This window comes from Loxodonta africana, chromosome 4 (genome assembly GCF_030014295.1).
Source record: "Loxodonta africana isolate mLoxAfr1 chromosome 4, mLoxAfr1.hap2, whole genome shotgun sequence".
NCBI lineage: Eukaryota > Metazoa > Chordata > Mammalia > Proboscidea > Elephantidae > Loxodonta > Loxodonta africana.
In genome coordinates this window covers 113,541,016-113,557,255 of record NC_087345.1, presented here as the reverse complement: position 1 = coordinate 113,557,255, position 16,240 = coordinate 113,541,016, and the positions used below count along the sequence as shown (strand labels likewise).

At 36.0% G+C, this 16,240-nt stretch overlaps 1 protein-coding gene across 1 annotated transcript in view; it reads right to left on the bottom strand.

The window, feature by feature from the left end:
• The window catches only part of DNAI7 (dynein axonemal intermediate chain 7), a 54,435-nt gene that overhangs the window by 27,819 nt on the left and 10,376 nt on the right, over positions 1–16,240 (bottom strand). Inside the window, exons 5-7 of the mRNA XM_023554887.2 lie at positions 13,118–13,264; positions 2,965–3,068; positions 974–1,289 (exon numbers count right to left, since the gene is read on the bottom strand). Of these exons, the coding sequence (XP_023410655.1) occupies positions 974–1,289; positions 2,965–3,068; positions 13,118–13,264 (567 nt within the window). The remainder of the gene's footprint in view (positions 1–973; positions 1,290–2,964; positions 3,069–13,117; positions 13,265–16,240) is intronic.

Sequence of the window (16,240 nt, the reverse complement as noted above, 5' to 3'; positions counted from 1 at the left end):
TAAATATTATTCTTTTTACTTACTATTATTTTATATCCATTTTCCATATTGCTATAGTCTTTCTAATTTTTGATGCTGGTAGAATATGTAAAATGAAGTTTTTCAATCAAGTATATTTCTAGAGTATCTAGTAATTCCTATTCTGATTTCAAATTTACATTCAATGTAATCCTTAACCATCACTTTCATTTAAAGAAGATAAACCAATTCTTATAGCATTTGCAGAAAAACTGGATACCTCTGTTACTTCCTAAAATGATTTCCACAATATCCCTATCTTGATCTTTGACTATGGCCAAACGAACAAACAAACAAACAAAACTGCTTAGGGCTAAGGAAGTAGTACTAAATTCTCGGGACAATTTATTCAAACATAATAAGTAAGCAGATTGAAAATTCTGGAAATAGAAAAATGAGCAGAAACCAGCTGAAGGAAGTATGACTATCAAATTGTCGGAAACATATGTGATAATAACTAATGATGTCAAGTTTTAAGAGAACAATATTTTAAGAAAATCAGTTTTTACATAAAATTCATTCTTACAAAAACAAAAGCTAGGGAAGTGACACAGTAACGTAAGATAATCCTTCAGTTTGTGAAATTTTTTTACGGCAGGTTCTGTTTAATGGCAAGTTCCCTGTTCCCTTAAGTGAGTTTGAAACATAATAAACACATAAAAATTAGTGCTTCAAATATTTTCAGGAACATAAGTATATAAAGGAACAATACCTGTACTGAACTTTACGAAGCTGAAACACCTAGCTCAACTATGAATGGTGACTATTAATGGAAAGCAAGGAATACAAAAATGCACATTCAAAATTGAGCCCTTGCCAAGAAAATTACATTCAGGCAATTTCTAGTTGTTTAGGAAACATTTTGAGGTTGCTTCAGGGAATCTAATAACACTTACTACACATAAAAAATATATAATCTTTAATATATATATATATGTATTTAAAGGTGTCCTACCATTTGTACTTCAGCATCACCTTCTTCCTTAACTTTTATTTCTTCATGAACCATGACAGATTCACTTCCTGGTTGTTTAGACTGTTCTTGGTCCTCTTTGCTGATTGCTTCTTTTACAATGTCTGTATCTTGATTTTTGACAGGCTCAATTATTGTGGAAGGATCTTGTACTACTTTTAATGGTCGCGGAACAGGGCACAGTGGAGTAACATGATCATAACGAGTATGTAGGAGTCTTAGAGCAATGTCACATGTTGCTAGTATCCTTGGAATTTCAAATCCAATATTTGTTTCAGAGAAACTGATACTTCTGTACCTGTTATTAATTAATTTTAATACAAAGGATGAGGTCCTAGGAAACTCTAGATCTGTTGCAAATATATACCTAATGAGCATTTCTCTCCACTTTAACTTCACTCCAGTTTTGAGTCCCAACTGTACTTCCTTTCTTTGCATCATTAATACTCTCCTGAGATCCATGACCCCACATTTTTCTCCTCCATCTCTGACAGGTCTTTCCCATTCTCCTCTTTGTGGAAACATCATCCTAATCATCCCCTCAATGTTAATATTACTCAGGTCTCAATCCATGGCTCTTTTCTTCTCCTTCTACATAATCTCCATGGATGTTATTATCCCTATGGCTTCAATTTCTACATATATCAGAAGTTTTTAACATGGATTCTATTTTTCTTGAGGTGGGATGGTGGGAAAAGTCATCTCTGGATGGACTTTAAGAGGTCAAAAAATGTCCTTACATACATGTCAGCAGATGTAAATTATATGATACTCAGAGGAGTCTGTGATTCCCAAAAACGTAAAAACCATTGATCTATAATGCTGATGACATCCAAAAATGTATCTCCAGTTCAGCTTTCTCTTAATGCCTTCAGACAGTTGCAATTTGATATCTCATAAGTATTTCAAACTCAATAACTCTAATACTTAACTCACCATCTTCACAATTCCCACCACCATTACCATCAAGATAAAAGAAAACTGGGTCTGTTTCCACTATTTCTTATCTTAGTAAAAGATATCTTTTACTTCTCTTCTTAAGCCTGGGGAGTTAATACAGGGCTATTCATATAATTTTTATTATTTTAAAAATATACAGATTTATTTGCTTCATTCTTCTGCATGTGGTAATTTTATAATGGAAAAGATTAATAATATTGTCTTTGATTAAAATCTCATAGTGTTCTCATATTGGGTTTTTTGGGGTTTTTTTTTATTAAAATAAAACTACAGAGTATTTTACAGCAAATGGAACTTAGAAATTATTTTGTTCCTTCCTTTTGCTAACTATGGAAAGTAAAGTACAATTTTTTCTTATGTCTTTTCAGAGCTGGGGTCAGAACCTTAGCCTCTTAATTTTTATTCTGGTAATTTTTCCTTAAAATTTTCTTCCATGCTAATTCAATTAATTTGAAATGTTTAAGATTAAGCAGCAACCACATGACCATAAATTTGTCGTTATCACTACCATTTATCAGAAACATGTTGGTTTGTTGAAAACAACTGGGAAAACATTACTTTAATACCTTAAAAATAACAAAAATGAAAATGCATTATCTTTAACATCTAACAAAGATAAATGTGTGTATGTGTATTTTAAGTTTGCCATGCAAAAAGCACCTACCTCTCCTTTTTTCTGGTGGGGGGGGTGACAATAGGGAGAGACCTGATATTTACTGAATGTAAACTTGTACCAGGCACCATGCTATGATCTTTACATACATTATTGTTTAATCCTCAATCCTATCAAGTTACATAATCATTATTTTACTGGTAATGAACCTGAAACTCAACAGGGTTAAGTAAGTTGACTAAGGTAAACTGCAGGTCTTAGATTTGAACCCAGGCAGCTGACTTTCTAACACGGGCTTTCCCAAGTACCTCATACTGTTATGCAACAAGCCTTCTTGCCTGGAAATCAGGATGTCCCTAATGTCTTTTCACTACAGGCAAAGTATCAACCATGGAAGTACCTTGGATTCTTCTTGAGGTTTGCCCACAGATACAGTGTAACATTTTCATGTTGGATAATTTTTTCCATATTTCCACTGTCCAGATCTGCCAAAGTACTAGCTTGCTGTAAGAGAAAAAGAAACCATTATAAAGGATTAGAGGTCTCTTAAATAATGCAACTTGGATAAGTTATTTCATCATTTAAGCGTTGGATTTATTACCTAAGTGAATAACTTGGGTAGAAATAAAATTCAATCAACATGACCAAGAATTGTTTTTAAAAATTCTCTAAAGGATACAAAATACATTTACTTAATTAACTAGCCTTTCCTTTTTCTGCTCAGTTTCTCCTAAAGTGTCTAAGGATTAAAGTTGCTCCTGTATTCCCAGTTAACGCTTGTGTATTACTATTCTATTACCTCTTTTTCAATTTTAACATAAAAATCCTAACTTTTCATTTTAAATGTACCCAAAGTCTTTATCTGTACCTTACCAAATTGTAGACTTTACTACTGCAAAAGTTAGCCTATTGCTGAACATATCAAATTTAGAAGGCAAAATATCTAGTTTATAGACTCCAGATAAATCACGTGTTTTATTAGTCTAATACTTGATAGCTGACATTCAATATACAAATTAAGGAAGCTCTTAAGAATTTTTTTTTTAAAGGCTAATATAACTAAATGCCTATTGCTCAAGAAATCACCTCTCCTAAAGGTCTTAAATAAGTCAATATGTGTTTGGTTCCTACAATATAAAAAACTTAAAAGTATTAGGGATTTTATTTATGGTTTATTTTTTAAACTCTTTTTTTTTTCCTCCTGTGATATTAACTCTTTGAAATGACCAGGATCATTTCTTATAGAACTATTCTACCTTGTGGATTTATCTGATTGTTTCATAATGGTATTGTTTAACTAGTTTCTCTATCTCCTTTAAGTTTTGGTAAACTGGAAGTTAGGGAGTTTTATTACATTCAAATCAAATATTTTTGGCAAGAAGGCATAACTAGTTATATTGTGTTCTTCACATTGCATCCTATCAGGAGGCACCTGATATCCCGCTATTAATGACACTGACTTATCACTTGGTTAAGTCAGTGACCCCCCACATTTACCCATTACAAAGTACAGTCTTCCCAATTAGAAAGTAATCTGTGGGCTAATACTTTGCTATTATAAAAATTATTTGTTCCCAATAACCTTTCACCTAATCATTTATGTAACCCTAGAGGATCGTATCTGAATCAATTATACTGGGGGATTGCAAAATGGTGACTTTCTAATTGAATCATTCCTTCCATATTTATTAGATGGCATTCTTTTGTAAAGAACTGTTCTTGCCCCATCCCACTGTCACCCTCCCTTTTTGGAGTATAACTTTAGACTCATGGTTGTTTATTTATTCTATGTGTTATAAGCAATTACAGTCATCATTCTTTTTGATATTCACATTATTCCAAATTTGGTTTGTGGGAACCTCTTCAGGCTAGTCTCTGTCCCTTTTGATATGACCCTGTTAGTCTTTGAGCATCTACTTGTTTTCTTGAACTAGGTAACACAGCCTCATCTTTCACCTTCTTTGCCTTAGACCTGAAATCAGCCATTTACCACAATTAGTCATTTCCTTTTTACGAAATAAAAAGAAATTTTTATTTCATATTGATATGTCTATTTCAAATTTAACATTTCAGGAGTTTTTCCTATCTTTTATATATTGTATTTCACTTTCTCTTATAATGAAAATCTTGATTACTAATAATCATAATATATTTCCTTGCTTTTTCAATATACATAGTTACAAAACTGTAATATCAATACTACTGCTAACGATAAACTTACTTGGTGAAGTTTAAGACTTCTTTGCTGTTCTTTTTGTCACTAGAACATATTCTACCAAGGCTACACAGGGGATTGTGGTCTAGACCAAAGGAGACCAAGAGACAAAATAGCCAAAAGCAATGTACAAACTTAGATTGGTGTCTGATATAAAAAACAACCTGAAACAAAATAAAAACAGCTACAAAAGACATTCATAAGATACTAGAGAAAATTTAAACACAAACTAGTTATTAGAGGATATTACAAAATTATTACTAATTTTCTTAGGTATAATCATGGTTTTTGTGGTTATTTGAGATTATCGTTGTTGTTAGGTGGTATGAGTCAGATCCGACTCACAGCCACCCTGTGTACAGCAGAACGAAACACTGCCCTGTCCTGTGCCATCCTCTCAACTGTTGTATTTGAGCCCATTGTCGCAGCCACTGTGTCAATCCATCTCAGTGAGCCTCTTCCTCTTTTTTCGTGACCCTCCACTTTACCAAACATGATGTCCTTCTCCAAGGACTGGTCCCTCCTGAGAACGTGTCCAAACCGTGTGAGACGCAGTCTTGCCATCCTTGCCTCTGAGGAGCATGCTGGCGCTGGCTGTACTACTTCCAAGGCATCCTTGTCCGTTCTTCTGGCGGCCCGTGGCAGAGTCGGGGCTCTTCGCCAACTCCGCGATTCAAAGGTGGCAGTTCTTCTGCGCTTTTCCCCCCAGCTTTTGCACGAATATGAGGTTACTGAAAACCCAACGGCTCGGCTGAGGCGCGCCTCAGTCTTCATGGTGACATCTTTGTTTTTGAACATTTGAAAGAGGTCCATTGCAGCAGATTTGCCCAATGCAATGTGCGTTTGATTTCTTTTTTTTTTTTAATTTTTATTAAGCTTCAAGTGAACATTTACCATTCCAATCAGTCTGTCACATGTAGGTTTACATACATCTTACTCCCTTCTCCCACTTGCTCTCCCCCTATTGAGTCAGCCCTTTCAGTCTCTCGTTTCGTGCCAATTTTGCCATCTTCTCTCTCTCTCTATCTTCCCATCCCCCCTCCAGTCAAGAGTTGCCAACACACTCTCCCGTGTCCACCTGATTTAATTAGCTCACTCTTCATCAGCATCTCTCTCCCCTCAACTGACCAGTCCTTTTTATGGCTGATGATTTGTCTTCGGGGATGGTTCCTGTCCTGTGCCATCAGAAGTTCTGGGGAACATTGTCTCTGGGATTCCTCTAGTCGCAATCATACCATTAGGTGTGGTCTTTTAATGAGAATTTGGGGTCTGTATCCCATTGGTCTCCTGCTCCCTCAGGAGTTGTCTGTTGTGCTCCCTGACAGGACAGACATCGATTGTGGCCGGGCACCAACTAGTTCTTCTGGTCTCAGGATAATGTAGGTCTCTGGTTCAGGTGGCCCTTTCTGTCTCTTGGGTTCTTAGTTGTCGTGTGACCTTGGTGTTCTTCCTTTGCCTTTGCTCCAGGTGGGTTGAGACCAATTAATGTATTTTAGATGGCCGCTTGTTGGCATTTAGGACCCCAGGCGCCACAATTCAAAGTGGGAAGCAGAGTGTTTTCATAATAGAATTGTTTTGCCCATTGACTTAGAAGTCCCCTCAAACCAAGTTCCCCAGACCCCAGCCCCTGCTTCGCTGACCTTTGAAGCTTTCATTTTATCCCGGAAACCTCTTTACTTTTAATCCAGTCCAATTAGGCTGACCTTCCTTGTTTTGAGTGTTGTCTTTCCCTTCACCTAAAGCAGTTCTTATCTACAGGTTGATCAATAAAAAGCCCTCTCCCTCCCTCCCTCCCTCCCCCCTTTGTAACCACATAAGTATGTGTTCTTCTCCGTTTTTTCTATTTCTCAAGATCTTATAATAGTGGTCTTATACAATATTTGTCCTTTTGCAACTGACTCATTTCGCTCAGCATAATGCCTTCCAGATTCCTCCATGTTATGAAATGTTTCAGAGATTCGTCACTGTTCTTTATCGACGCGTAGTATTCCATTGTGTGAATATACCACAATTTATTTACCCATTCGTCCGTTGATGGACATCTTGGTTGCTTCCAGCTTTTTGCTATTGTAAACAGAGCTGCAATAAACATGGGTGTGCATATATCTGTTTGTGTGAAGGCTTTTATTTCTCTAGGGTATATTCCGAGGAGTGGGATTTCTGGGTTGTATGGTAGTTCTATTTCTAACTGTTTAAGATAACGCCAGATGGATTTCCAAAGTGGTTGTACCATTTTACAATCCCACCAGCAGTGTATGAGAGTTCCAATCTCTCCGCAGCCTCTCCAACATTTATTATTTTGTGTTTCTTGAATTAATGCCAGTCTAGTTGGTGTGAGATGGAATCTCATCGTAGTTTTAATTTGCATTTCTCTAATGGCTAATGATCGGGAGCATTTTCTCATGTATCTGTTGGCTGCCTGAATATCTTCCTTAGTGAAATGTGTGTTCATATCCTTTGCCCACTTCTTGATTGGGTTGTTTGTCTTTTTGTGGTTGAGTTTTGACAGAATCATGTAGATTTTAGAGATCAGGCGCTGGTCTGAGATGTCATAGCTGAATATTCTTTCCCAGTCTGTAGGTGGTCTTTTTACTCTTTTGGTGAAGTCTTTAGATGAGCATAGGTGTTTGATTTTTAGGAGCTCCCAGTTATCTGGTTTGTCTTCATCATTTTTGGTAATGTTTTGTATTCTGTTTATGCCCTGTATTAGGGCTCCTAGGGTAGATCCTATTTTTTCTTCCATGATTTTTATCGTTTTAGTCTTTATGTTTAGGTCTTTGATCCATTTGGAGTTAGTTTTTGTGCATGGTGTGAGGTATGGGTCCTGTTTCGTTCTTTTGCAAATGGATATCCAGGTATGCCAGCACCATTTGTTAAAAAGACTATTATTTCCCCAATTGACTGACACTGGTCCTTTGTCAAATATCAGCTGCTCATACGTGGATAGATTTATATCTGGATTCTCAATTCTGTTCCATTGGTCTATGTGCCTGTTGTTGTACCAGTACCAGGCTGTTTTGACTACTGTAGCTATATAATAGGTTCTGAAATCAGGTAGGGTGAGGCCTCCCACTTTCTTCTTCTTTTTCAGTAATGTTTTGCTTATCTGGGGGTTCTTTCCTTTCCATATGAAATTAGTGATTTGTTTCTCTATCCCCTTAAAGTATGACATTGGTGTTTGGATTGGAAGTGCATTATATGTATAAATGGCTTTTGGTAGAATAGACATTTTTACTATGTTAAGTCTTCCTATCCATGAGCAGGGTATGTTTTTCCACTTAAGTATGTCCTTTTGAATTTCTTGTAGCAGAGTTTTATAGTTTTCTTTGTATAGGTCTTTTACATCCTTGGTAAGATTTATTCCTAAGTATTTTACCTTCTTGGGGGCTACTGTGAATGGTATTGATTTGGTTATTTCCTCTTCGGTGTTCTTTTTGTTGATGTAGAGGAATCCAAGTGATTTTTGTATGTTTATTTTATATCCTGAGACTCTGCCAAACTCTTCTATTAGTTTCAATAGTTTTCTGGAGGATTCCTTAGGGTTTTCCATGTATACGATCATGTCATCTGCAAATAGTGATAGCTTTACTTCCTCCTTACCAATCTGGATACCCTTTATTTCTTTGTCTAGCCTAATTGCCCTGGCTAGGACTTCAAGTACGATGTTGAATAAGAGTGGTGATAAAGGGCATCCTTGTCTGGTTCCCGTTCTCAAGGGAAATGCTTTCAGGTTCTCTCCATTTAGAGTGATATTGGCCGTTGGCTTTGCATATATGCCCTTTATTATGTTGAGGAATTTTCCTTCAATTCCTATTTTGGTTAGAGTTTTTATCATAAATGGGTGTTGAACTTTGTCAAATGCCTTTTCTGCATCTATTGATAAGATCATGTGGTTTTTATCTTTTGTTTTATTTATGTGATGGATTACATTAATGGTTTTTCTGATATTAAACCAGCCTTGCATACCTGGTATAAATCCCACTTGATCAGGGTGTATTATTTTTTTGATGTGTTGTTGGATTCCATTGGCTAGAATTTTGTTGAGGATTTTTGCATCTATGTTCATGAGGGATATAAGTCTAAAATTTTCTTTTTTTGTAATGTCTTTACCTGGTTTTGGTATCAGGGAGATGGTAGCTTCATAGAATGAGTTGGGTAGTATTCCGTCTTTTTCTATACTTTGAAATACCTTCAATAGTAATGGTGTTAAGTCTTCTCTGAAGGTTTGGTAGAACTCTGCAGTGAAGCCATCTGGGCCAGGACTTTTTTTTGTTGGAAGTTTTTTGATTACCGCTTCAATCTCTTTTTTTGTTATGGGTCTATTTAGTTGTTCTACTTCTGAACGTGTTAGTTTAGGTAGGTAGTATTGTTCCAAGAATTTATCCATTTCTTCTAGGTTTTCAAATTTGTTAGAGTACAATTTTATGTAGTAATCTGATATGATTCTTTTGATTTCATTTGGTTCTGTTGTGATGTGGTCCTTCTCGTTTCTTATTCGGGTTATTTGTTTCCTTTCCTGTTTTTCTTTAGTTAGTCTAGCCAGTGGTTTATCAATTTTGTTAATTTTTTCAAAGAACCAGCTTTTGGCTTTGTTAATTCTTTCAATTGTTTTTCTGTTCTCTAATTCATTTAGTTCAGCTCTAATTTTTATTATTTGTTTTCTTCTGGTGCCTGATGGGTTCTTTTGTTGCTCACTTTCTATTTGTTCAAGTTGTCGGGACAGTTCTCTGATTTTGGCTCTTTCTTCTTTTTGTATGTGTGCATTTATCGATATAAATTGGCCTCTGAGCACTGCTTTTGCTGTGTCCCAGAGGTTTTGATAGGAAGTATTTTCATTCTCGTTGCTTTCTAAGAGTTTCCTTATTCCCTCCTTGATGTCTTCTATAACCCAGTCTTTTTTCAGGAGGGTATTGTTCAGTTTCCAAGTATTTGATTTCTTTTCCCTAGTTTTTCTGTTATTGATTTCTAGCTTCATTGCCTTGTGGTCTGAGAAGATGCTTTGTAATATTTCAATGTTTTGGATTCTGCAAAGATTTGTTTTATGACATAATATGTGGTCTATTCTAGAGAATGTTCCATGTGCACTAGAAACAAAAGTATATTTTGCAGCAGTTGGGTGGAGAGTTCTGTATAAGTCAATGAGGTCAAGTTGGTTGATTTTTGTAAGTAGGTCTTCCGTGTCTCTATTGAGCTTCTTACTGGATGTCTTGTCCTTCTCCGAAAGTGGTGTGTTGAAGTCTCCTACTATATATGTGGAGGTGTCTATCTCACTTTTCAATTCTTTTAAAATTTGCTTTATGTATCTTGCAGCCCTGTCATTAGGTGCGTAAATATTTAATATGGTTAAGTCTTCCTGATCAATTGTCCCTTTTATCATTATATAGTGTCCTTCTTTATCCTTTGTGGCGGATTTAAGTCTAAAGTCTATTTTGTCAGAAATTAATATTGCTACTCCTCTTCTTTTTTGCTTATTGTTTGCTTGATATATTTTTTTCCATCCTTTGAGTTTTAGTTTGTTTATGTCTCTAAGTCTAAGGTGTGTCTCTTGTAGGCAGCATATAGATGGATCGTGTTTTTTTATCCAGTCCGTGACTCTCTGTCTCTTTATTGGTGCATTTAGTCCATTTACATTCAGCGTAATTATAGATAAGTAAGTTTTTAGTGCTGTCATTTTGATGCCTTTTCATGTGTGTTGTTGGCCATTTCATTTTTCCACATGCTTTTTTGTGCTGAGATGTTTTTCTTAGTAAATTGTGAGATCCTCATTTTCATAATGTTTAACTTTGTGTTTATTGAGTCGTTACGTTTTTCTTGAGTTATGGAATTGATATTCCTTTTTGTGGTTACCTTTTTATTTACCCCTATTTTTCTAAGTAAAAACCTAACTTGTATCGTTCTATATCGCCTTGTATCACTCTCCATCTGGCAGTTCAATGCCTCCTATATTTAGTCCCTCTTTTTGATTATTGTGATCGTTTATGTATTGATTTCCATGATTTCCTGTTGTGTATATTATTTTGTTTATTTATTTATTTTTTAGAATTAGTCTTAATTTGTTTGTTTTTGTGCTTTCCCTATTTGAGTTGCGTTGATATCAGGACGTTCTGTTTTGTGACCTTGTATTGTGCTGGTACCTGATATTATTGGTCATCCGGCCAAACAATCTCCTTTAGCATTTCTTGCAGTCGTGGTTTAGTTTTTGCAAATTCTCTAAACTTGTGTTCATCTGTAAATATCTTAATTTCTCCTTCATATTTCAGAGAGAGTTTTGCTGGATATGTGATCCTTGGTTGGCAGTTTTTCTCCTTCAGTGCTCTGTATACGTCGTCCCATTCCCTTCTTGCCTGCATGGTTTCTGCTGAGTAGTCTGAACTTATTCTTATTGATTCTCCCTTGAAGGAAACCTTTCTTTTCTCCCTGGCTGCTTTTAAAATTTTCTGTTTGTCTTTGGTTTTGGCAAGTTTGATGATAATATGTCTTGGTGTTTTTCTTTTTGGATCAATCTTAAATGGGGTTCGATGAGCATCTTGGATAGATATCCTTTCGTCTTTCATGATGTCAGGGAAGTTTTGTGTCAGGATTTCTTCAACTATTTTCTCTGTGTTTTCTGTCCCCCCTCCCTGTTCTGGGACTCCAATCACTCGCAAGTTATCCTTCTTGATAGAGTCCCACATGATTCTTAGGGTTTCTTCATTTTTTTTAATTCTTTTATCTGATTTTTTTTCAGCTATGTTGGTGTTGTTTCCCTGGTCCTCCAGAAGTCCCAGTCTACATTCTAATTGCTCGAGTCTGCTCCTCTGACTTTCTATTGCGTTGTCTAATTCTGTAATTTTATTGTTAATCTTTTGGATTTCTACATGCTGTCTCTCTATGGATTCTTGTAACTTGTTAATTTTTCCACTATGTTCTTGAATAATCTTTTTGAGTTCTTCAACAGTTTTATCAGTGTGTTCCTTGGCTTTTTCTGCATTTATCCTAATTTCATTTGTGATATCTTTAAGCATTCTGTAAATTAGTTTTTTATATTCTGTATCTGATAATTCCAGGATTGTATCTTCATTTGGGAAAGATTTTGATTCTTTTGTTTGGGGGGTTGGAGAAGCTGTCATGGTCTGTTTCTTTATGTGGTTTTATATGGACTGCTGTCTCCAAGCCATCACTGGGAAACTAGATTTTCCAAGTAGTTGGCTGGTACGCTGGCTCCTGGTTCTGAAATCGGTCGCTGTCTGCCCGTATTTGTTCGTTTTCTGTCTCTAAGTCTGTGCTTGTTGTTCAGAGTTTGTAGATTGTTATGTATGTGATCGATTCCCTTGTTTTTCCGAGTCTTTGTTGCAAGAGGGATCCGCGGTAGCGTCCACCTGGTCCGCCATCTTGGCCCCGCTCCGCGTTTGATTTCTTGACTACTGCTTCCATTGGTGTTGATTGTGGATCCAGGGAAAATAAAATCCTTGACAGCTTCAGTCTTTTCTCCGTTTATCCTGATGTTGCTCACTGGTCCAGTTGTGAGGATTTGTGTTTTCTCTACGTTGAGGTGTAATCCATACTGAGGGCTGTGGTCTCTGATCTTCATCAATAAGTGCTTCAAGTCCTCTTCACTTTCAGCAAGCAGGCTGTGTCAGCTGCATAACCCGGGTTGTTAGTTAATGAGTCCTCCCCCAATCCCGATGCCATGCTCTTCTTCATATAGTCCAGCTTCTCGGATTATTTGCTCAGCATACAATTTGAATAATTATGATGAAATGATACAGCTTTGACACACATTAGTGCTTGAGATATTTGGGGAAGAAGTGTCATAATGTCTACAACTTTCAAATAATACTGGGGGAGAATACAGAGAGAGATAAAGTAAATAATACAAAATATTTTAAAGCTGCTGAATTAGGTGGAGGGCATATGGGGATTCTTTCAATTTTTCTTTGTTTGATTACAGTGTTTTCCAACTAAAAAAAAGCTGAGGAAAATATAGGCTATATTTATATTTATGATCTACATTTGTAATATAGATTATAATCTTGTGTTAATTGATTTATCCAGTGTGAATATCAGATATATGATATTTTGTGAGTTTATTTTCATAGTAAAGCTAGTAAACTTTGATAAGTAGAAGGAAAAACTGGACTTTAGCTAAATCTACAGTGTCTTATTTATTTAAAAAATAAAATATTGGCAGCTGTTAAATCTGCATAGGTATATGTGCTTTATATTATTCTATTAACTTTTCCATAACTTTAATCCTTAAAAAAAAAAAGAAAAATAATACTGGATTATTTTATTATGTGCCTTAAATTTTAACTCTTATAGAAGTTAAAATAACATATAAGCAAAATATCACACTTACTCTGAGGAGTATTTCTGTGGCTACATTAAACTTAAAATGAAGGAGCTCCTGTAGCTCTTGAATTGATTCTTGGTACTGGTTCACATTTTTATCTTGCAAATCATATGGTGGAGTTTCCAATAAAACTAATTTCAATTTCTCAATTAACTATAAAATGGAAAAATACTTACATTAATACTCTGACAAAGAGTCAAAGAAAAAGTGAAAAGGGGAAAGTTCTATCACTCTTGAATTTAGAAACACATCTTATACTCAGCATAACACACAGAAATCCTTTCCTGTATTTAGATCACAGAAAAACAAAGTATTTCCTCCAAAAATTTGCATGAAACAATTTTCAACTATATGTTAAAAAAAGCTGTAATTACGCTATGTTATCATTAGCAAGTTGATAGGCTAGTCATACTTTGTCATTACCTAAGACTTGGAGCTACAGCAAAAACAAGATGAAGCTAGGGCAAATAAGAAATGCTAAAAGAGAAGGAAGAAAGGAGGAAGAGGAGAACTACTAACATTTATTTACTGAAGGGTTACTTACTACATGCTTTATGTGTTCTAAGCCATTGAATCCTGATGATAATACTTTGAGGCAGATACTGTTTCTGTGCTCATTTTATAGATGAGGCAACTGAGGCACAGCATGGATCAAGGAACAGCTAGTAAGCAACAGAACTGAATGCTGAACACGCACACAGGCAATTACACAGAAAATTTCTAAATTAAGAGAGGCAGCATAGTGGTGTAAGGTAGTATGGACTCAAGCAAGGACACTGGGTTTGAATCCTAGTCATCTTTTACTAGCACTGTGACATGGGCAAGTTACTCAACATCTGTGTTCCTCAGCTTTCTCATTTGTAAAACGGGATAACGGTGCCTACTTCATAGGATTATTAAGAAAATTCAGCAAGTTAATATTTCCAAAGCCTGGCAGATAGTAAGTACTATAAAAAAGTTTGTTAAATAAATAAGTTCCATAATTTGGAACTGGATGCTTACCAAGAGGTGATTTCCTTGTTACTGCTATCCAATTTTTTTTGTTTGTTTGTTTCTCTGGTAGCTTCCTGCCTTAGTTTCCTATTGCTGTGACTACTGTCCGATTCTGTCTCTTATTTTGCTTTACTTATCCTATTCCCATCTTTCCTAGCAATTTAATATTTCTACTTATGTACCCCACAATCTTGTAATAGTAAGATGTGGCTCTAGCTCATCACTGGCAAGCTCCAGGACTACTTCCTGCTGCCTCCCTGAGACCTGCAACGCACCATGTTCCTGGCCCAGCATCACACTAAGGGCAGCCTCCCTGAAGGAAAGATGCACAGTGGAGAGAGGACTATATAATCAATCTGTAGGTGTGTAGGGAGGCTCTTTGGGGCCCTTGTCGTCCAGATTAAATGAGCTAATGTATGTTCTAAATTTAACAAGAGTGCCTGGTACTTAGTGAGTATTTAGTAAATATCAACTACAATCTTCTCCTTCTTTAAGAATTACAAAGTTAAAGTCCCATCTCCATTACTTGTACCTCTAAATTTTGATTCTCAAGTTTGGAATCTGAAGTTACCCAATCTGACAGCAACATGGGAGCCCTTACAGCACAGTGGTTAAGTGCTACGGCTGCTAACCAAAAGGTCAGCAGTTCAAATCCACAAGTGCTTCTTGAAAAACCTATGGGGCAGTTCTACTCTGTCCTATAGGGTCATTACCAGTCAGAATTGACTTGATGGCAACAGGTTTGGGTTTTTGGATAGTAACATGGAGAAGTTAATTTCAGCAGCTGTGACAAGAAGCCAAAAGCATTAGGGGGTAGTAACAGGAACAAAAGGAGTGAATTCCATTCAGTTCTATTACTACGTAGGGGTGTTTAGGTGTGGATTTCTTCTTACTTATTATACTTGGGATTTGTTGGGCTCTTGAATCTGAGGATTAGTATCTTTTATCAATTCTGGAAAATTACTAGCCATTATCTCTTTAAATATTGTCTCTCCTTCATTCTTTTATATCTCCTTCTGTTTTCCTTTTCAATATATTTTTAGCTCTTCTTATTCTATCATACATGTCTATTTACCACTCTTTCATATTTTCCATCTCTTTGTCTCACTGTGCTGTATTCTGGTAAATTCTTCCAGTACAACTTCTGAGTCACCTTTTATCTCTTCAGCTGCATTTTATCTATTTAACCTGGCCACTAGTTCCAGTTACTAAATTTTTTCAATTCTCTATCTTTTTTCTCTTGTTCCTCAGACATGCTTTCAAATATATTTTAAAAAATTTAGAACTCAATAATTCTAACATTTATAGTATTCTTCAGTTCTGATTCTGGCTTTTGATGTTTCTGATGGCTCATTCATTCTGGATTGTTTTCTCAAGGGTGTTCTTTTTTTTTTTTTCTTTCTTTCTTTGTTATGAGCTCATATTTCTAGGTGCTTTAATCATGGGAATGCTTTGAGACCTGTGGTTAAGGTATATTATTCCCAGGAGACTTGGTATTTGTTTCTATCAGGAGTCTGAGAACACCACCAAACCACAAGTACTTTAAATTTTAGATTTGGGTCTTTCAGGATCATACAGATAGTGTGGCTTTCAGTCTCAAACTTGTAAGAAAACCAGCCTGTGGTTAAGAATTCTAATGGAGACATTTTTGTGTCTCCTCCACCAAACTAAATATGCGCCAGACAAGTTTTCTTATCATCTTTCTTTGTGTAGTAGGATTTTTCCATATTATTCACAGCACCATTTGAGGTTTCCAGGTATACAGGGGTCTCTGATAGCAGATAGTCTCTGGGAAGCCACTGCTCAGGACTTGCTTACTTATCTGAATTTTTTATGCCTTCTGAGATTTTCCCTTATATTCTTGTGAGCTAGGCAATGCATTTAAAAGTCCTTACATTTTTTCCCCAGCATTTTAAAATGCATTGTAAAATGGAAGATTCTCAGGCTAACCTATCTACCCTATTTGCATAAGTTACCCAAAAAAACCAAACCCGTTGCCATCAAGTCAATTCTGACTCATAGTGGCCCTATAGGACAGAATAGAACTGCCCCATTGAGTTTGCAAGGAGTGCCTGGTGGATTTGAGCTACTGACCTTTTGGTTAGCAGCTGAAACATTTAACCACTATACCATCAG